Source organism: Dermatophagoides farinae, chromosome 2, assembly GCF_024713945.1.
Source record: "Dermatophagoides farinae isolate YC_2012a chromosome 2, ASM2471394v1, whole genome shotgun sequence".
NCBI lineage: Eukaryota > Metazoa > Arthropoda > Arachnida > Sarcoptiformes > Pyroglyphidae > Dermatophagoides > Dermatophagoides farinae.
In genome coordinates this window covers 6447093-6469507 of record NC_134678.1, presented here as the reverse complement: position 1 = coordinate 6469507, position 22415 = coordinate 6447093, and the positions used below count along the sequence as shown (strand labels likewise).

The 22415-nt window shown below is 30.7% G+C and overlaps 3 protein-coding genes across 7 annotated transcripts; 1 reads left to right on the top strand and 2 right to left on the bottom strand.

Annotated features, from left to right (window-relative positions):
• The first annotated feature begins 125 nt into the window (after positions 1 to 125).
• Positions 126 to 15569, top strand: Rbp (RIMS binding protein). 5 transcript variants are annotated; one of them, XM_075728763.1, is made up of 15 exons: positions 126 to 1645; positions 5539 to 6261; positions 6338 to 6640; positions 6694 to 7506; positions 7564 to 7671; positions 7737 to 7924; positions 7991 to 8072; positions 8142 to 8435; positions 8494 to 8670; positions 8739 to 8908; positions 9080 to 9283; positions 9688 to 10203; positions 10266 to 10487; positions 10668 to 10842; positions 12124 to 15569. In XM_075728763.1, the coding sequence occupies exons 2-15, from the start codon at positions 5796 to 5798 to the stop codon at positions 12834 to 12836; spliced, it is 4431 nt and encodes a 1476-aa protein (XP_075584878.1). In that variant the 5' UTR covers positions 126 to 1645; positions 5539 to 5795; the 3' UTR covers positions 12837 to 15569. The 5 variants fall into 5 exon arrangements, with proteins under 5 accessions (XP_075584878.1, XP_046916000.2, XP_075584879.1 ...); XM_047060044.2 differs by lacking the exon at positions 9080 to 9283 and having other exon boundaries at positions 10668 to 10826; XM_075728764.1 differs by lacking the exon at positions 9080 to 9283.
• hay (ATP-dependent DNA helicase hay) lies at positions 15418 to 18133 on the bottom strand. Its single transcript, XM_047063092.2, has 2 exons — positions 17574 to 18133; positions 15418 to 17519 (listed from the first exon to the last, which is right to left on the bottom strand). Exons 1-2 carry the CDS (start codon positions 18048 to 18050, stop codon positions 15627 to 15629), a joined length of 2370 nt encoding a protein of 789 aa, XP_046919048.2. The 5' UTR covers positions 18051 to 18133; the 3' UTR covers positions 15418 to 15626.
• Positions 18134 to 18167: 34 nt separating this feature from the next.
• sea (mitochondrial citrate transporter scheggia) lies at positions 18168 to 22032 on the bottom strand. Its single transcript, XM_047063097.2, has 5 exons — positions 21900 to 22032; positions 21618 to 21825; positions 21007 to 21557; positions 18989 to 19121; positions 18168 to 18931 (listed from the first exon to the last, which is right to left on the bottom strand). The coding sequence occupies exons 1-5, from the start codon at positions 22015 to 22017 to the stop codon at positions 18301 to 18303; spliced, it is 1641 nt and encodes a 546-aa protein (XP_046919053.2). The 5' UTR covers positions 22018 to 22032; the 3' UTR covers positions 18168 to 18300.
• Positions 22033 to 22415: the final 383 nt, after the last annotated feature.

The following is a 22415-nucleotide window of genomic DNA, read 5'->3' as shown; positions in this document are numbered from 1 at the left end:
ATTGTATACAATATTATGCTACTCTTATTTATCTGTGACCCTAGCGTTATTTTTTGGTATAAGGAAATTTAGTTTTTTTTAGGGCGAATACCATATATAATGTATGTGTGTGTGTGTGTGTGTGTGCGTATTGTAAAAACAAAAAAAAAATGAAACGGTAGTAGAAGTTGGTTGAAAAACGACGACAACGACAAAAAACGAGTAAATAATGTATATACAAAAAAAAAAACGAAACGAAACGAAACGATAAGAGATAGAATTCAGTTCAAACGATAAAAATGAAGGAGATCCTTTTTATTTGTATGTGAATAAAAACCAGGACGTATCGCTATTGATTGTTGTTGTTGTTGTCGTCGTCGTCGTCGTTCGACGTTGTTGTTGTTGTTGTACTCACGTTCCTGGATTGTTCGAGTTCGGCTTTGAGTTTTTTTTTTTTTGAGCTCAACTCGGTATTTTTTTTGCTGCTGTTGTTTTTTCGGTGATTTTGTCTTTTTGATCCTCATCATCATCATCATCATCATCAACAAACATCAACAATACTACCACCACCACCATCATCATCATCATCGTCTTGTCCATTTTTTTTTCTCTTAGTGACTAAATGCTAGTTCTGATGGTGATGATTTTTAAATATGGTGATTATTATATAATCATGAATGTTTAGTTTGACGGTTTTTTTTCTGTTTTCATCGTCATCATCATCATCATCATCATCGATTCAAACCTTTAGGCCTATTCTAGGTCATCATCATCATCATCATTGTTTTAGCATGAAAAATGATTAATGTAAAAATGAATTACATTAGAAATTGACAACAAAAAAAAAAATTCAATGCATAAATGGTGAATGAATGAATTGAATAATTTTATAACACGTGTATCAATTATATCCATCAATCATCATCATATCATCATCATCATTTTTTATAAATTGATTGATGACGACATTTATGAATGAATTGAAATTAATTTTTTCGAATTCATTTGATCGACAGTTATTTTTGAACATTTGTCAACAAAAAGATTTTTTGTTTTTTCTCAAAAAATTATCGAACACAATTATCATTATTCGATAAACATTCGATCATCAAATTTGATTTGTCGATTTGTCGAAAAATTAAATAAATTATAGAATCATGTTTTACAATGAAAACGAATCATTACGATTATCATCATCATCGTCGTTGTTGTCGCTAAACATCAATACGAACAGCTGACAACCGGAAGTGTGTCGTCTGTCCGTATTGGAAAAAAATGAAAGTTTTTTTGTTTGTTTGTTTTGAAAAAAAAGATGATTGCTCACCGATCAATTTTTAATTCATTATCATAATGTGTGTTTTTTGTGTTTGTGTTTGTTCTGAGTGTGTCTTGTTTGCCTTAGTTCATTAATAAATAAAAAAAAAAATAATTTATTTGAAAAAAAATGAATCAAAGTGATGGTGGCAGTGATGAAAGATTGCCATTATTAATATTTAATTTGATCAAGATCATCAAATAATTGCAATAAATAACTGAATTCGAGATTTTTCTTTTTTTTTGAAAAAAAAGTTTGAATTTTTTTTATATGGGAAATCATCACTGTAAATTTATCGATGAAAGATTCGACACGAATCACCATCAATATCCGCCGAATAACTTTGAATAGGTAAGTTTTTTTTTTGATTGTTTGTAATTATTGTATTTTTTCTGGTATATTAATTTCACCGATTGTTATCAATGGGTTTGTTTGGTATCAATGAGAGAGAGAGGCAAAAAAAACGCCGATACAATGGAAAAATTGCGAAACAGTCGATTGTCATATATATAATAATAATCAAATAAATATATTTGTTATTGATTAATAATTGATAAATAAACCATAAAACTCATATTTCAATCAGATATCACATACCAAAAGATTCGAAAAACAGTTATATATCGAACACACATACACACACAAGGTATTTTAGATTTTTTCTTTCCCAAATATAATAATCGATTATATCGATATCAAACACAATAAACATTGTTGATGATGATGATGATTCCAATCAATATGACTTATTTTCGAAACCGAAATATATCTAGATTATAGATTTTAGATAAATGTTTATTTTTTTCTCGTTCCACAATCAATAAATCGATAAATATAATCTTTTGATGATCCACAATTTGGTTTGACCTTTTTGTTTTGAATTAATCAGCTCAAATTTCATCGATCAATCATGTATTCGAAAATTATGAATATGGAATATTTTCATCGTATCAGTTGCCATTTTTATGATTAATTGCAGAAATAATATAATATTTTAATTTTACAAAAAAAAATGATTTACATATCAAATTAGATTTTTTCTTTTCTTTTTTTTTGATCGATTTATTATTATTGTAATAGCAACAAAAAAAAAAAGAAATCCAAGCTAAAAAAATCAGTTACAAAATAATAATTTATCATAATGCGTTCAGATTTAACATACACACAAACACAAACACAAAGAGAGAAAAAAAAACGCGGAAAATGTACAAGTGAAATTACACAGAATGTCTGTTGGTAAATTGTATGTTTGCTTTTATTTGTAAAACGTCAGAATATAACCAAATAATTTTGTTGTTGTTGTTGTAGTTGTTTGACTGAAAAACTGGAAAATACGTTCCAATCCAAAATGGTGTAATGATTATGAAAATTCTGGGGTTTTTTTTACCCTGTTGTTATTAAAGCTTTGGTCTTTTTTGTGGTTAGTTTTTTTTTCTTTTTTTATGTTTCATACGTACAAAAAAAATGTAATGAACATGAACATCTGGAAAATGTGACGAATAGTGAAAATTATGAATCGATAAACAGATGAATTTCTTGTGTGTTTTTTTTTCATTTTGTTTCAATTTTTGTTTTCTGATACTCAGTTTTCAAAAAAAAAATCGGATTCAATTCCGCAGAAAAAACGATACGAAAACTTTTACAGTGCAACCAGAAAGAAGCTTGTATGTGTGTGTGTGTGCATGTGTGTACAAATGTAACTAAACCGAAAATTGAAACAAATTAAAATGGTGATGATGACCATTTTTATTGGAAATCTAAATACAGTAATACTTTGGATTTATTCGTTTCGAATAGAATTTCATTTATTCTAATGAATTTTTCATTATTCACCGCTTACTAGAGTAGAGTGTGTTACCACTGTTTGTCAATCGTAAACCAAAATAGAAAGAGAGAGAGTGCGAGAAAAAAAATCTGAATTGATTGAAATTTAAAATTTAATTTTCAAACTAAATAAATTTTTACAAAAAAAAACGACAATTTTTTAACCACGATTTATGTATTTGTGTGATGTCAATTCAATTTTATTGATTTCATTGAATGAAAAAAAAAGATCCAGAATATAGAATCCAGAAAAAAAATTTTTTCTATCCAAGAATCTTTTCCCATCATCATCATCATCGTCAATCCAAATAGCAAATGGTTGACGTATTTCTAGATTTTTTTTTATATTTTTCTTATTAGTTTGATTCGTTTGCCTGTCATTTGTTATTCACCATTCAATAATATTATTTTTCCATTTACATTTTAGTTTGGTTTGGTTGGTTTTTTATATATTTTATTTCTTCCTTCATTGGAACTTCATTGTATGTGTGTGTGTGTGTGTGTGTGTGTGTATTATACACTAATTGTTGTTGTTGTTGTTGTTGCACGTTATCCGTGTATATTCTATGTGTGTGATGGTTGATATTGATGTGCTGTGTGTGTGTGTGAGTATTCGGTTCACCAGAAAAAAAATTATATTTTTTTTTTTACCCGACCATCGTCAACTGTACCGAAATATCTGAACGAACGTACCGTACAAATGACTACCAAGTTCCAAAATATAAAGTGTACGAATTTTTTTGTTTTCTTCTAGCCGAATATTCTGTCGTTTGAAGACACAGCAACTATTCAAAGATCGAAGTCGAAAACATGGAATCCAAAATTATTTCTCATGTTTATACCAGTGTGTGTGTGTATGGTTGTAATGTTGAGTTGTTCATATGCTCTATTTTAGGCTCCCAATATATACCCGAATAACGAATACCGACATTGACACATGCACACACACACACGAATACCGACTTGCTATGTATTTGATAGTTTGTCCGCTACTTATTATTATTATTATTATTACTTAACGAAAAAAGAAGAATGACGGACGATATTGAACAATACATACAGATATACACACAGAATATATGGATCCATTTTAATTTAGATTTTTAATATATATATAGCCATCGACACTGTGTGTGTATATGTTTTTTTTTTTGTTGAATATCTTGTGGTCTAGACACCAGCACTGTAATGTTATAGGCTTGCTTTTATATCCCGGTATATGTAGAATCGGGCGTATGCTTTGTCGGCAGGGGCATAGCGATATAATCATATATATCATTCGATGTGAATAATAATAATATAATATTATTATTGTGAGTGAATTCTGTTTCGTTATGTTCTGATATGAGAAAAATCGTGGAATATATTTTGTCTGTATTTAAAAAAAATCGTATTCATTCCCATGTTTTTTTTTGTCAAGGGTTAACTTATCGGTACTATACCTTCTATACTATACCCAGAACAAACGACAAAAAAAAGGTTATTTTTTTTGGCCAGTGGTACGCATGAATGGTATTTATATACTATAGTGGCTACATAATGGGTACAAACAGACCAAATAATATACAATCAACTAAACTTGACTTAAACTTATTGTCGTCGACGACAATGTTTATTTATTCATCAACTGGGAAATGATTATCATTGATGATGATTATGATGATGATCAGCAGCAAAATTGTTGTCGTTGTCGTTGTCGTTGTCGTTGTCGTCGTCGTCGTCGTCGTCGTCGTCGTCGTCATTGTCAAATTCTCATTCTTTTCGTTGATTATATATTCAAAACGAAAAAAAAGTGAATGAAAAAAATGAATTTTACTTTAGATATGATTAGAGAATATTCTAGTTTTTTTCAGGTATATTTTCAAATGTTAAATATATGAAAAAAAAGTTGAAATAAACATAGAATGGCATTTTTACAACATTTTAACAAGAAAAAAAAATTGCTGCGGACAATTCATCAATAAAATTTCAATTTTTTTCTCTTTTTTTCAGCTAGTTTTTTTGATTAAAGTTTATTAAACCGTCATACAATCACATACACATACACACACACGATCATGATCATCATCGTTAATGAAATGAAAGCAAAAAAAAAAATGCAATGAGTGGAAGCCAACATTTCAGGGGTTGTTTTTTTTTATTTTCATTTTCATTTTTTTTAATCAAACAAATTTTTGTGTGCGAGCTCAATTATTATTGCATGATAAATGATCCTAGTATAGATTATTCTATAGCTAATTATGAAATTGATTTGTTCATTCATTTATCCAAATATCAATCATATCGACTAATTGAATATAAACAATTGTTATTGATTATTATAATAATTTGTTTGGTTATTATCATTGAAAATCATTTTTTTTTCTTTTTTGTTCTATTATGATTATCATCAATTAATTTGATGATCATCAATTACACAGATTCATCATCATCATCATCATCATCATAATTATAAATGATGAATAAATAGGACAAACACACCGGAAATAGTAATTGGATGGAAAAAAATTAAAAAAAACTACTAATAACAAACGGAACAGAATACAAGAAAATAATAACGACAACGACAAAAATTTTTTGCACTGGATTTTGTTTTCCATTTAATTTTCTTATTTTTTTTCTCTTCATTCATTCATTCGTTCATTCATTTGTTGTTGTTGTTGTGAGTATTTGAGATATGAATACCATAATATCGAAATTAGAACAAGATGATAGAATATTGGCAGAACTGGACAATCAATTACGTTCAGTATCGAATAGATCGTCAAGAATTGGACATACATCATCATCAACACCGCCACCACCACCATTATTATTGGATACGAATAATAATAATGATAATAGTAGTAATCAACATCATCATCATGAACGTATTAATCTAGTTAATACAAATAAACATAGTAAACATCCACCATTATCAATCGATATTGATGATAATAAAAAATCAATTGTTCGTCATAGTTCACAACAACAACAGCAACATCTGTCATCAAATCGATTGCCTTCATCAACAAATGAGATAAATGAATGGAAATATCAACAAGATTATCAAAGTGTTCTCAACACCACCACCACCGCTGATCATATAGGTCATCGTAATGACAATGATGATGATGATGATGATGAATTTTGTTTTCAAAATGGTCAGTATCTATATTTGTGATGTGATTTTTTTTAAATAAATTAATTTTTTTTTGTTCAATTTGATTTTTGGATTAGAAAAATCCCAAAAAGCCAGCAGTTCGAATGCATCGAACATTTCGACAGAGCTCAAACGAATTGAAGATAAATTGGCAACTGTAATTAACCGTTCTTCAAGTAGCATTGGTCAACGTAAACATCTATCTAATAATGTTGATCATCATCATCATCATAAAAAAATACTAGCCAATCTAGATGCTCAGGAACAACAACAGCAGCCATCGTTCAATAAATCAACAGCACATCTGTTTACAATGAAAACAAAAATGGATAATTATTCGATGATGACGGATAAAAAATTAAATATAAATGAAAAACAAAGTAAGTTTCGATAATATTTCGTTTGGATTATAAAAAATTTTTTTTGTTTCTAGAATCAACAACATCAAATGTATCAAGTAAAGATCTAGATTTATTAATGGAAAAATTAGAACGTGACAATAAAATTCTAGCTGAATTGGATAAAAAATTAAAAAATGTTTCAACAACAAGTGTTCATGGTGAAGAGATTAGTGGCGGTCAATTACTATCATCATCATTGCCTTCATATGCTGCGACACAATTGCCAAAGACAAGCATATTGAATGATCAACATTATATCATCAGTAAATCGTCCAATCCATTGATAAATACATCGTCAAGTAACAATCCTGTTATTTTTCCTTCATCGACAATAATAAATCGTATTAGTTCATCATCGGCTGCTGTTGCTACAACAACTACGGCAACTGGTCAACGTGTGTTACCAATGACCGAATCTTCTTATACTGCTCAGATTGATGAACTTAAAGAAGCTGAAGAGATTGTCGATAGTATTGAACTGCCAAATCGTGGTCGATGTAAAGTTTTTATGGCCAAATATAATTATGATCCATATAAAAATTCACCAAATGATAATCCTGAAACTGAAGTAACATTATTAGCCGGAGATTTTATTCTCATATTCGGTAATATTGATGAAGACGGGTATTATTATGGAGAATTATTAGATGGTCGCCGTGGTTTGGTTCCATCGAATTTTATCGAAAAATTAACCGGTGATGATTTGTTTGAATTTCAAGCACGTGTTTTATATGGCCATAATAAAGATGCCGAATCCGATACGGCTAGTTTTCCACCGGAATTTTATGATGCCATTTTGAGCGAACAAATTGGTCATACAAGTTTTCAACATCTTCTTGCTCCAGGTATTTTATCAATAACAATGTTTTGGACTTTTATTTATTTTTACTTATTTTAATCAGATGATTTTCATCGTATTAATGATTATATTGATCTGGAAGATGCCACCGAAATTGATGAAGATGTTTCCGAGCCTGAAAGAGCTGAACAAGAAGCTGCCAAAACGACAGGTATGAAGAAATTTTTATCGAAAAAAATTACTTGATTGAAAATTTATATTTTTTTTTTTATATAGTTCCACCTCCACAAAGGTTGATTGTTGAACGTCAACTACACAAAAGTGTTCTTATAGGGTGGCTACACCCTGAATGTCCTCGTACAATGATCGATCATTATCAGATATATGTTGATGGAGTATTAAAAGCCACCATACCATCCGGTGATAGAACTAAAGCCCTTGTTGAAGGCGTTGATTCATCAATGGTATTTTTTATTTGTTTTTTTTCAATTTATTTGAAATACAAATGATTCATTTTTTTTATTCATTAGCCACATCGTATCAGTATTCGAGCAATCGATCGTAATGGTCGTCATTCAAAAGATCCGGGTTGTACAATAGTGATTGGAAAAAGTTTGTTTCATTAAATCAAATGAAATTACTATTACTAATAATGAAATTATCTTCTTAAATTAAATCTAGATATACCGTTTGCTCCGTGTTGTGTGAAAGCATCAAATATTACATCAGATTCAGCACTCATATCTTGGATACCGTGTAATTCAAATTTTTATCATGTAGTTGCCGTTAATAGTGTTGAAGTTCGAACAGTAAAGCCAAGTGTCTTTAAGCATTTAATTGTTGGCCTATCAGCAAATACCTTATATCGTGTTTCCGTTCGTGCCAAACCTGGAAAATTATTATGTAGCGATGAAAAGAATCCAAAAAAATTAGAAATGTTAACCACATTTGTTGATTTTCGAACTTTACCCAAAAGTAAGTGTTGATAATTGATTCATTGAAATTCATAATATTTTTGATACAAAAAAAACAGGTCTTCCAGATCCACCTGTCGACATTCAAGTTGAAGCTGGACCACAAGAAGGTACACTTCTGGTCACATGGCTTCCAATCACATTGAATCAATTTGGTACATCGAATAATTGTCCTGTGACCGGTTACGCTGTTTTTGCCGGACATAAAAAACTAGCAGAAATTGATAGTCCTACCGGTATTTATATGAATATGAAATATATTTATTTATGCAGTATAAATTTTAAATCAAATTATTATTATTAGGTGATCATGCATTATTGGATATTGCTTCGTTGGAACATTTACATAAAAAATTGATTACTGTACGAACAAAATCCGGTGAGAATCTGTCACAAGATTCAATGCCTTGCCAAATACCAGATGATCTACTTAAATTACAATTAATGGCCAATACTACTCAACAATTGAAAAAGGTGAGCTGAATTGTTAATTAATCTATTTTTTCTCAATTGAATAGAAATTCATCATTCAAAAAATTTGTACTAAATTTCGTAAAAAATTTATGAGATTTGAAAAAAAATTGTCATCATTATCATTATTGGGTGTTAATCGAATAATCAAATTCAAAACTTAAACTTCTTTAGACACAGATATTGATGAATCATTCGGATTCTGAATCTGATACCGATTTGAATCGTTTAATGCAAATGGTTGCTAGACATAGCAAAGAATTTGAGAATCTAGTTTCTCAATCACAATCTCAGCCACAACCACAACCACAACCACAACAATCACCACAACAACAGCTACAGCCACAAGAGCAACAGAAACAAATCTATACGAATCAGGTAGACAATTTAAATTAGTCCTAAAAAAAGTGTCTTCCCTTTTTTATGCAATTCAAGCTGTTCCAAATTATATCACATACACACATATAATACCACTGTGTCATCCGTCTATCCATTTGTTATAAATCACCAATTAACCATCAAGCCAATCAATTTGCCTTTTCCGATTTATTGATAATTTATTTTGCATTCTTTCGAAGCTTTTTTCATTAACATCATCAAATTTGTCACGTAAATCAACCAGATGAATCATTTTCCCAACAAAATCGCACACTGTTTTTTGTGTTTCCAAATTCTAAATGTCAAAATCAATCACCATTAATGTGCTATTTGGCTTTTTAAAGAGTCCCAAATTATTTTCAGTTTTGATTATTAATTTGAATTTTATTTATTATTGACAACAGAACACTCAATATGATATGAGACATCGAATGTTGACCAATCGACAACAACAACAACAACAACAACAAACAACCAATGTTAATCGTATGGTTGGAGCTGGTAGAATGGCTACTAATCGTAATGTTCATACATCCTCATTACATATGAATGATAATATGGCACGTATGACTATACCGGCTATTGAGATTACAAAAGAAACACCAAGTGAAAGTGTACAGCCAATGGAAAGCTATTCGGAAGAAGAATTTGATCAATCAATGAAACAACGTATTTATGGTGGAAAACGTACCGGTGTATCACCAATGCCGCCACAACGAACAAGAGTACTTAGTGAATATGAAAGATCAAATCTAGGTCCTTATAATCAACTAACACACCGACGACAACCAAATCAACGTGATCGTGAACATGGTGTACGTTGGTTTGTTGCATTATTCGATTATGATCCAATGACAATGTCACCTAATCCGGATGCTGCCGAAGAAGAATTACCATTTCAAGAAGGTCAACTAATCAAGGTTTGTTGTTTTTATTCATAAATTTGATAAATGTTTAAAAAAACAATTCTTTCATTTTTTAGATTTATGGCGATAAAGATGCCGATGGTTTTTATCGTGGTGAATGTAATGGTAGAATCGGTTATGTACCATGTAATATGGTATCCGAAGTCCAATATGATGTTGAAAATGACCCAAGATTTCGAAACAATCCTAATGATCCATTATCACATTTGTCTATAAGAAAAATGATTGCTCTTTATGATTATGATCCACAAGAATTATCACCAAATTTCGATACTGAGGTAAGTTATATGATTATATTTTTTGTAGTCGAAATTCGTGTTAAATATAGAATTGATCTCTCTCATCATCAATTGTGCGTATGTGTGTGTGTCTTATGTGCATCAACAAATTGGAACAAAATTGTTTCTTTTTGTAAATATGAATATTCCGATCAACCGAACAACAACAACAAAATCTAGACGGAATTGGCATTCAGAACTGGCGATATAATCTACGTTTATGGTGATATGGATGAAGATGGATTCTATATTGGCGAAGCAAACGGAATGCGTGGCTTAGTACCATCGAATTTTCTTGCTGATGCTGGACCAGTTGACCAAACAACAAACGTGCGTCATGTGAGTCGCGTCAAAGGTGGGGGAGCGGAGCAATCATTGGAAATTGGTTTCTCAAATCAAATTTTTTTTCCAAAAAAAAAATCAAGCAAAAAAAGAAGAAAATTTTTTTCCACTTCGGAAAAAGTGAAATTTTCTTTTTTCTTTCTTATCCCTCAATTTAGTGTATTGCCTAAAAATCTAGCATAATCTAGATTAAGCTTATCATTCGATTCAAACTAGATGCAAATCACACCTACAATGGTTAATTCATGCACCTGAATCACAGCAAGCAGCATCCAAACATAGCATTTGATAGTTTGATGTGACTTTAGTCAATCACCAATAGGTTTGCTTTTTCGTGATAATAATGATGATGATGATGATGACAATGATTATTTAATGTAAAATGAATGTTAATTGATTTATAATTTTTTATACTTTTGTTCATTTATCATTTAGATTTTATCATTTTTATTCATAAATATTAGAATTGCATTTATCTGTCTCTTGGATTAATTATTGTCTTGATTGATTGATTAATTAGTTTTTGGTAGTCAAGACGGTTGAAGAAAAACAAAATATTTGTAGTTATCATATAGATTATAGCTAGAAAATAGTTTTTCATTCGAATTTATTATATGAAATGAAATCACGTACGAAGAAAAAATGATCATCATATCAACATGATAACTTCAACAAAATTTTCACCATGGAATATTCATTTTTCACTTTATTTTATTATAATTATATACATATATCATGGTCATCAGCAATATCATGAATTCAATGTTTGCAGTGTCTATATGTGTTCACATCACTACTATAAGCACCAATCATCACGAATCAATCAAATTATTGCAATTCCTGAAATTCCTGCAATTTTCAAGCAGCAAAAAAAAAACATAAATCCATTTAAAACCTTGATAATCATTGAAAAAAAAATGAAAATCTATCGCTCCAAAATACCAATTGCCAAAAAATGTTTCTAATCTATCTCATTATTAATCTATATCTCTATTTCTGATCTAAAAATCACATTTCCTTATTGCTCTGCTTCCTCTGTCTCTTTCAAAAACAAAATTTCGTTCACTTTTCCAAATTCATTTCTACACTTTTTTCTAATTAATCAATTCACTAAAAAACAATATTAATTAATTAATAAAATAAAATGAGACACCGATTTTTTTTTTGGTTCTCGCACGTCAGATTTTAAATGATACACATACACACACATACACCAACATATATAAATTTTATGTTTTTCATTCAATTTAATATTTTTTTTTCATTTATTTTTCTTCACAATCAATAAATATAGGTAAAGATGATGTCAGGTACGCAAATGGTACCAGGACAGTTACAAACAACCCGTCAAATGAATACAAACAATGCTATGGCCACCATGGCACATGGTCAACTGATATCAACTGGTGGAATGGGCCAGGGTCAATTAGGACAAATGCAAGTACTACAACCAGGCACTGCTTCCCAACAACAACAACAATTCCAGCAAGGCCTTCAACAACAACTACAATCCCACCAACAACAGCCATTCAATCAGACCGGAACACAAAATTTCAGCAATACGGGCCAGACAACCGGTGGTTTACTACAAAATACAATGCAAGCAACACAACAGCCACAGGGATTATCACAGCAGCAAATGTTAATGCAACAGCAGTCCCATTTACCACAATCAACAATGCAACAACAAACAACCCAATATCATCAACAAATCGGAACACAACCATTGGTCACAACTGGTCAAGGCGTCAATCAACAACAGCAACAAATGTTCCAGGGCCAAGGTCAACAAGGTGTATTCCAACAACAACCTCATTTAACTACCCAACAGCAGATATTAACGCAACAACAGCAAAATGCTTCATTACAAGCCAATCAATCAATGATGGGCCGCGTAATGAGACAACAAAATCCCATGGTCAACGTGACAGGCGTGCATCAGGCACCAGGACAACAAGGGCCATACAATCCAATGTTTCAAGGTCCTGGAACCAACCTAGGCAATAAACAAAGACCAAATAGTTTGGATCTAAATATGTCAACTACACCAAGATTCGGTCAACAGATGGTTAATCAAACTGGTTTAGGACCAGGTGGACCGATGGGTACTGGTCAACCGGGTCAATTACCGTTGCCAAATCAACACCATCAACAACAACAATCAACGGGTATGTTGGGCAGTTTATTTGCATCGGGTAAAAAGATACTGGAAGAAGCGACAACACCTTTAGGTGCACGTGGACCATTTGCACATCCAAATCAACCACATCAACCAATGATGGGTCACCATCAACCACAATCAACAGTAGCTACAATGCAGCAAAATACAATGATTGGTGGACAACAACAACCACAACAACAGCATCAGCAACCATCACAACAAACACAAATGAATTTTGGTCAACCACAACATCCAAATCCACAACAGCAACAACAGTCTGCATATAATCCTATGCTGGGCAATCAAGCTAATCAACCTGGACAAGCAGCTGGTACAATAATGAATACGATGAAAAGTTTATTCAAACTATGATCACTAATCCATAATCGATCTATTAATCGATTGATTAATTTGATAAAAAAATTATTGGTCAATTATATGATGATGAAGAAAAACTGTCTGTTGCCAAAAAAAACAAAACAAAACCAAAATCTGTCTGAATTCTGTTCTGTGCCTTAACCTTTGACCTCCAAATTGATTTTTCCTTCGTTTGGTTCTTTTTTACGTGATCCTCTCTCTCTCTCTCTCTCTTGCTCTTTCTAATGTCAAAAATGTTTCCTCTTAAAAAACCCATTTTATCAACGAATGATGATTATTGTGCTTTTTCTTCTAATGCTTATTTATTCCAAATAATTTCCAATGTTGTTTGTGTGTGTGTGTGTGTGCATTTGTGTACCTTTTTTTCATTTTCTTCTCTTCTTGAATTTGAAATCATCATTATTTAATTTTATCACTAGCACCAAATTACATCAAACCACCACCATCATCATCATCATCATCATCATCAGCACCGTTATATTTCAAAGTGCCCAAAAAAAACATTGGACAAACAGGAAAAAAATTCCAAATTAAAAAAAAAGATCTTTGATGATGAATCGAACCTTCTCGAATTATAGTCGTTCGTCGAATCAATCACTTGAAATCCATTGAAGAAAAAAAAATTGATTTTCTCATTCAAGATAATTAAATAACACCGGTGACAGACAAACACGACAGAATTCATTAACTTGTTACATATCATATATACCGATTATATATTATACACTAAATCCAATATCCCTATATACAAAATGAAACAACAACAACAAAAAATTCCAATGATTTGTTCATGTTGTGTATGTGTGTGTGTGTAATTGTGTTTGTGTGCATTATATATTAATTTATTTAATAATTATTCTCATCATGGTTATATTGAATATTTTTTATTCAGACAGACAGTCAAAATGTTACAAACATACAATAAAAAAAAAATAAATAGAATCCCACCATTCATAAATTGTCCATTCCAGCATCAAGCACTCTTTCAATAATACAGTGACATTAAATTTTGGTTTTTATTTTAGAAAATTTCAATGATTGATGTTTCGATGTTTTAATACACAACCATTCTCACTGACATACACACATACAAGTTTATCCACCTAAAAAAAATTTCGTTTCTTTTTTTTGTGATACATTCATGATTTTACCATTACCACCCTGCATTCACATTTCCGATTATCATCTTGTCTTGTGTTTGTTTGTAAAATTTTTTTTTCCTTTTTGCCTGATCCATTATTTATACACATGTAAATAGATAAATTATTAACCATCATTCATACTTTAACATCATTCGACATCATTTTTCCATGTCATATGTCGATGTTGATTATTCTTGTTTTCAAAGAGAAGAATAATAATTCAGGTATCATTCGTTTTTCTTTGATACCTAATAATAATACTACACACATTTGAATTTTACTTTTAGACAAATTCATTCTCATCATTTCATCATTCCATTCATTCATTTATTAAGCTATTAAATGTTGTGATTTGTGTAATAATTCTTTTCTGTTTTTTTTTCTCCAATTTTTTTCCGTTTGGTACTATATATTTGATTGTTGTTTATCATTGTTGTTATTTTGTTTCTCATTCTTTTTTTTCTTGTGTTTATCATTGATAAATTATTTCATTGCCTACAATAATAATAATAATATAATATGAAAACAAATTGATGTTGAAGTGCAAAAAAAAAACTTGAATTCCACATTTTTTTTTGTCACACACACACACACACACACACACGCATAAACACAAACAAATTACACACGCCGTTTCTTCCTTTTTTTTTGATTTTTAAAATATGAAAAAAATTAGCTAATTTCATTTCAAATTAAACTAATCCATCATCATATTCAAATTATATCTAATATAATATAAACAATATTTAAACATCTGACTGAAATAATTAATTTACAGTTCTTTTTTTTTGCCAGCAGATTATTGAATGTAATAAATAAATATTTTACTTTTTCCAAAATGATTAAATTCTCTCTTCCGGATACATACACGCACACACACCCACACACATACAATAACACGTTGATTGATCTCGAACACAAAGCAGCACCGTAATCTTTTATTTCTGAAATTATTATTATTATTAAAAAAAATCAATCGATCAATAATCGTTTGTAATAATTAATAAACTTAATCACCGTATTATATATAATAAATTGACATCCACAAAAATGAAAAAATTATTATCAATTACAAATTGAAATGAATTTTAATCATCATCATCATCATTATTTTTTTTATTTTCTAAATTTCTTAAACAATGGATGTTTATAATCGGAAGATTTTTTCGATTTAAATTCCATATAAACATTATCATCGGCACCCGATAATGAATTAATATTACCAGCTTTTTTCGTTACAAATGATTGTCGATTTTGTTGTGAAGATTTAATTTCGGCTGAATCCATTATCGATATCTTTTCCAATTCACCATCATTATCATTAGCTTGTAATACCTGTTGTAATAATTGCATTTGTTCATCTTTATTCGTATAGAATAATTCTTCTTCATCTATTCCTTTGATCGTTGTAATCACTTTATAACTGTAACCTTGATTCACTAAAAATCGTTGTCGTTTACGTGAATATTGCATTTCAAGCGTATCTTGTGATACAAGTGAATAGAAATAAGCATTATATTCTTCAGTGACGGCACCTTTTTTCGCACGCAAAATACGACCCAAACGTTGTGCTTCTTGTCGTCGTGAACCACCATGTGATGATATTTGTATGAGAACATTTGCTTCAGGTAAATCAAATGATGTATCAGCAATTTTCGATACGAATATTGTATTCAATTTAGGATTGAATTGAAAATTCTGTAAAATCTGTAAACGTTCACCTTGTGATGTTGGCCCAAAAATATATGGACGGCCAAGTTTTTTAGCATAGTTGACCAATGCAAAGATATTATCGGAAAAGACGATGATCTTGTCATTTCGCTTTTCATGATATTTGATTAGAAATTGGCAGACACGAAATTTATTCGGATTCATTACATAAAATAACATTTTCTTCATGGATTTGGCAGCCAAATATTCACGATAAAATTCTGGATGCATTGGACACCAAACTTCGGCACATTGTACACGAGCAATATATCCAGCCGATTGTAATTCTAACCAATTTGCTTCATATAATTTAGGGCCAATCAAAAAATTAAGATCAGCAATTTTATCATCTTCACGTACCAATGTGGCTGTCAATCCTAGTTTACAATGAGCCTGTACAATGGTCAACACACGACGAAACATTCTGGCCGGAATTGTATGTACTTCATCCAATAACATTAGGCCCCATTCTTGATCTTTCACCCATCGCATTACTTGATCTGCTTCCCATGAACGTTTTTGTATATGAGTAATCATCGTATATGTAGTGACCAATATTCCACTACCAATCGGTTTATCTTTAGCATCCGATGTAAATCGACAAATCATACTATCATCGGCTGTTGACCATAATTTAAACTGCATACGCCATTGTTCAACGGAAACAGATGAATTACATAATACTAAGCATCGTTTACGAATAGTACATGCGGCTGTAACACCGGTCAATGATTTACCGGCACCACATGGTAATACGATCACACCAGAACGTGCACGACCATTACCAAACATTTTTCGTAATGATTTCTCCTGATATGGACGAAGAACAGCATTCGGTTTAAGATCAATATTAATATCTCGATTTTGTGTATCATTTTTAAAATCATATTCAGCCAATAATGGATATTCTAATTGAATACAACGTTTCTGTATAGTCTCAATTTCTGCTTGATTCACTTCAAATGATAATGTTTGTATGTCTTCTGGTTCATCATCGTCACGTTCCATTTTTTCATAAAAATTAAACAATTCTTCAGGTATATTTTCCGGTTTGCTTTTGTTTGCATCACTTTGAACTTTATCAGAATCATTTTCATCTTTATTATTTTCGCCGGCAAATTTACCTTTATTCGTAATAGTGCCGGTTATTAGATTATCACCATCTTCACGTCGAATACGACATTTAGCAATGATTGGATCTTTGATCAATTTCTGTATCACATCAGGAAATGTTGATTCAACAAAATAACGATTATGTTTGAGTACCAATTTTACTTTTCCATAGCTAAAAGTACAAAGCTAAAAATCAAAATTGGTTAATGATGCAAAGCTTTTACAGTCAAATGAAATTACCTTGATGAATTCAACGATACTATCAGGGATTGATGTTTTACTTAATCGACTTAAATATTGTATGATTTCATCTGTATTCAATCCAACAGAAACAGCAGCATATAATGAATAAGCAGTCAATTTGTATTGATGAATATTTTCCGGTCGAGAAACCGGTTCAGAAATAGTGATGAGAAAATCTTGAGCTTGTTTATACAATGGTGAAAATGTTTCCAGAAAAATATTACCATCAGGTGCCACCCACAATGGTCGAACCGAATAATCATCTTTTAACGTTAATTCTTTTGTATAATCCTTGGCACCATATTCATCTTCGGCATTTGTATCACTGACAGATCGAAAAGCTGCTTCAGGAACTTCGGCACTATCGCCTTCACCAAGACCATCATCATCTACATCAATACGACTAGATGATTCTTGTCCATGTTTATTTGATGGTTTAAAATTTTTTTTACCACTAAATTTTTTCCGATACATGATACAAAACTAATTGATTTTGATCATCAATGAAAAAAAAACAAATGACAATAATAAATGTTTTGAGACGATAACCACATTTTATTATAGCCAAATTAATACATTGAAAGTATCTCATAATTTTTAAAATGATTTTTATTAGACAAAAATCAAATGGACATTTTTAAGATTATCGTCTCAATTTAAGAATTATATACACAAAAATTCTTTTTTCTTGCTAAAAATTGTTTAGAAAAAATGATGAAAAATTCTATTTGTTAATACCAAATAGATCGGAAAAGGTGCTGTACATGGTGAATGCGATGGCCACTTCCAATGAAACTTTGACTAAACGTGGAACTAAGCCTTTATAGAAGCCTAATAATCCTTCATTACGATAGATTTTAGCCATACAATCCATGACGCCTCGATATTTATGTGCTTCAAGTCCTTGCATTCGAGTTTTGACCACATCCATAGGTGTGTTACCCAACACTGATGTTGCTCCTGCAATCGCGCCAAATATCGGTATGAGGATTTTATTATTTTTATCCTTATTCATTGGTTGACGATTATTATTCCATTCTTGTAATGAATCAAAGACAAAAAATCTGATTGCCTGATTGGATCCTTGTTTGAGTAGCGTTGGCACTACTCCTTGGTATGTACCACGAATTCCTTTCTCTCTAATTATCTCCTTGATACCATGTATTAATCCATTGTATTTAGGTTGATCACTAAAACGATCATTGATGAATTTCACTTTAATCGATTCTTGAGGTATGACAGCGAATAATGCTTCAAAAACGCCCGCACCAAGACCGCAGATTAATTTATCTTTAGGCCTTAATTGACCATCATTATTCACACAGAATCGTTTTATTTGTTCATACGACCCAAATCTGTAGAACAAGAATTATGAGCAATTAGGTAGGATTATGATGTACTAATACCGGAACATATATTTCGGAATGGCACCATAGAAAACGACACTGAAACCACGATAAACGCCCAATATTCCATAGCTTCGTATTGTTTGACGGATAACATCGAATGAATTTTTAAAACGACGTTTTTTACCACTTCTTTCATCTAATTGTAGAATAATTTTAACGAAATCGGTAGGATAGGTGAAACAAACTTCAACACATCCGGATAATCCACCTGTAAGTAACATGACAAAGACAAAATCATCATGAACATGATGCTTAGAAAAATAAATCGATAATAATGACTTACTAGCAAACAATTGTTTTCCGGTATTTATCCAATAAGCATTTAGTATTGGTAATTCGGTTTTACGTTTTGTACAAACCATTTCACTGGTTGTTTGCGGTGAATTAGTTGGGGTGAGCAACATACTATTGTTGGCCATGATTCAATTTTTTTTGTTGTTTTCGATTTTTCTCTCCCCGTAGTCAATACACACATTAATACATGAATGATATACAATATTTAATTTATTAAATGGAAAAATCAAATACAAATAAACACAAACACACACACAAAATCAATCTGATCATCTGATTTATTATGTTATATGATAATAATTAAAACATTCGAAAGAACATATTATCCGTTTGATGATTACAAACAAAATAACTGACATGGAATTAATTAAATGTACAAAATGTAATTCAGAAAAAAAATGAAATCATTTAAAGAATATATGATGATGGCACAAACCTTGATGACGATGACGATGATGATGATGATGATAAAACAAACATCATGCAAACAACGAAATGAGTAAGCTTTAATTCTAATTTGATGGTGGTGAAGAGAGAATTCATGCCAAGTAAATTCCCACTATGAATGATATATGAATTATTCCTTTTTTTTATTGTTTGTCAGTCAGTCATTTTGACTGATTTAATTTTTTTCTTTCTCTCTCTCTTTTGTGGTTGAATATCGTCGTCGTCATATTTATATACGAAATTTTACTAAACTAAATTAAAGATGAAAATTGAAAAGAAAAAAAAATTCGTACATTACCTACGTCATTATTATTCGAATATTTGTAATACTGGAATGGCTGAATTGGCTTGATCGTATGATTGTTTGTTTCACATGTTTACTGATAACAATATAATAATCATATATCTATATATCATCAACGGTTGAATCTAATCAAAACCAAAAAAAAAAAAAAAATCGAATTACATAATAAATATAATTCATCATTGACAAGTGCCACTACTACTACAACTATTACCGCAACAAGAACAAAATCATATCCTTTTTGTTCTGGTTTTTTTTTTAATCGGTGCCAAAACTTTGGTTTTTGATAATCGATGATACCGACAAAAAAAAACAAAGTACAGAACAAAAATAAACTTTTCTTTTTCTTTCCACATTCTTCACACATCATAAAGAGGAAGAGAATTTCGATTCTTTTTTTTCGTTATCATCATCATCATCATCATTATAATCATCAGAATGAACGAGATTTTTTTAAAATGTACAACCAGAATAAAAGAAATGTTTTCTCTTATCTCATTGTTGTCATTTCTTTTGTGTGTGTGTGTGTGTGTTCAAACAGCAAATTTTCTCAAATAAAAGTTCATTAAAAAGTACAAAAATCTTTGAATTGAAAATTGAATATGTGAAAACAGAACAAAAAAAAAATCAAAAAAAAAAACATTATGTTGATTGTTTCAATAATCTTTTTTTTCATTGCATCTGTATATAAATTATAAATTTTTTCTCTTATATAAAAAAAAACAAAAATACAAAAAAACAAAACTGGAAACAAATTTGGTTGCAAAAATCAATAGCAATATATTGGTTCTCAATACACATACATTCAAAAATTCTCTATGAAAAAAAAATGATGATAATGTTGATCGATCGAATCGACATAATAAATATATTTTGTTCATCATCTGTTGTCATTAAGGTGTCTTCCAGATTGTATTGAATAATTCCATAAAACTATCATATATCATGAATGTAATAGCGACATCAAGACAAACACGTCCTAAACGTGGTACTGTTCCCTTATAGAATGCAAAGAAACCTTCATTTTTGGCAATCTGCATAAAACAATCGACAGTTCCTTTATATTTTTTTGCTTCAAGACCTTGCATACGTGTTTTGACTACATCGATTGGTGTATTACCAAATACGGATGCTGCACCAGCAAATGCACCAAATACACCGGTTACAAGTTTATTTACTTTTTTATTTGGATCACCACCACGATACCAATCTTTCAATGTTTCCATGACGAAAAAACGTATCGCCTGATTGGATCCTTGTTTCATTATTGTTGCCGTCAAACCTTGATATGTTCCACGAATTCCTTCTTGTTTAACAATTTCACGTACACCATGGAAAAAACCACGAAATCTTGGATTCGTACTATTTTGGTCATTAATGAATTTTACTTTGACAGTTTCCATTGGAGTGACGGCAAAGATTGCTTCACAAACACCGGCACCTAAACCACAAAGTAATCGATTCGATATTGACAAATTGCCTCTTTCATCAACACTTCGTTTTTTGAATTCTTCAAACGCGCCAAATCTAAATAGAAAAAAATATACATCAATTAATAAATCAATAAATTTCATTCTCTATTCATACCTAACGGCAGATTTTGGAATGGATCCATAAACCAATACACTAAGACCACGATAAAGACCAAAAAATCCATGTGAACGTACGGTTTGTCGAACAACATCGGCAATACCATTATAACGTGGTTTGGCACTTCTTTCATCCAATTGTAGCTGTGTTTTAACATATTCTGTCGGGAATGTTATACAAATTTCAATTCCACCGGTTATACCGCCTAAAACAAACAAAAATGATCATTAAATCATGTGAAAAATTTCAAAAAACGAAAAAGAATCGATTGATATGTACCTGCAACAATTCCTTTGAGTGTTTTTTGAAAACTTTTGGATTGTGCTGCTGATTGTGGCGGCGGACCACCAATTAAAGCACCAGGAGATGATGAACTGGCTGAAGGATTATTGGACATTATTGATTGATTGATTGATAGATGACTTGAGGTATATATGACAATGATGATCTAAGGCAACTTGAATTTTTTTTTTATTTTTGTTGGAAAAAACAAACAGACAGAATTCTTGTTTTCGTTTGTTGAGTATAAAAAAAAATTCGAATTTTTTTTTCAGTGTATCGAATACATGAGATGTGCAGTGAGGAAAAAAGAAATAGCAGAAAGAAGAAAAACGGATCAAAAATTAACTATTGACTACTAATAGACGATGACATTGTGGTCGATCAGCGGTCGATTTTTTTTTTGATGTATAAGATATAGATAGATAGATGTTTGTATGTATGAGTGTTGTGTATATAATATGGATTGAACAAAAATACTGAGAGAGAGAGTAAATTTTTTATTTGGTGATGATT

What these genes read in the sequence shown, in the direction of transcription:
- sea (XM_047063097.2), bottom strand. Translation starts at nt 22,017, where the DNA reads ATGTCCAATAATCCTTCAGCCAGTTCATCATCTCCTGGTGCTTTAATT. An exon ending in AACAGTACCACGTTTAGGAC is followed by an intron (nt 19,122 to 21,006) that starts GTGTTTGTCTTG and finishes TTCTACAATTAG; the next exon opens with ATGAAAGAAGTGGTAAAAAA. An exon ending in GGTGCCATTCCGAAATATAT is followed by an intron (nt 18,932 to 18,988) that starts GTTCCGGTATTA and finishes CTTGTTCTACAG; the next exon opens with ATTTGGGTCGTATGAACAAA.
- Rbp (XM_047060044.2), top strand. Translation starts at nt 5,796, where the DNA reads ATGAATACCATAATATCGAAATTAGAACAAGATGATAGAATATTGGCA. An exon ending in CACCAAATTTCGATACTGAG is followed by an intron (nt 10,488 to 10,667) that starts GTAAGTTATATG and finishes AACAAAATCTAG; the next exon opens with ACGGAATTGGCATTCAGAAC. An exon ending in AAACAACAAACGTGCGTCAT is followed by an intron (nt 10,827 to 12,123) that starts GTGAGTCGCGTC and finishes CAATAAATATAG; the next exon opens with GTAAAGATGATGTCAGGTAC.
- hay (XM_047063092.2), bottom strand. Translation starts at nt 18,050, where the DNA reads ATGTATCGGAAAAAATTTAGTGGTAAAAAAAATTTTAAACCATCAAAT. An exon ending in GTATCGTTGAATTCATCAAG is followed by an intron (nt 17,520 to 17,573) that starts GTAATTTCATTT and finishes TTTGATTTTTAG; the next exon opens with CTTTGTACTTTTAGCTATGG.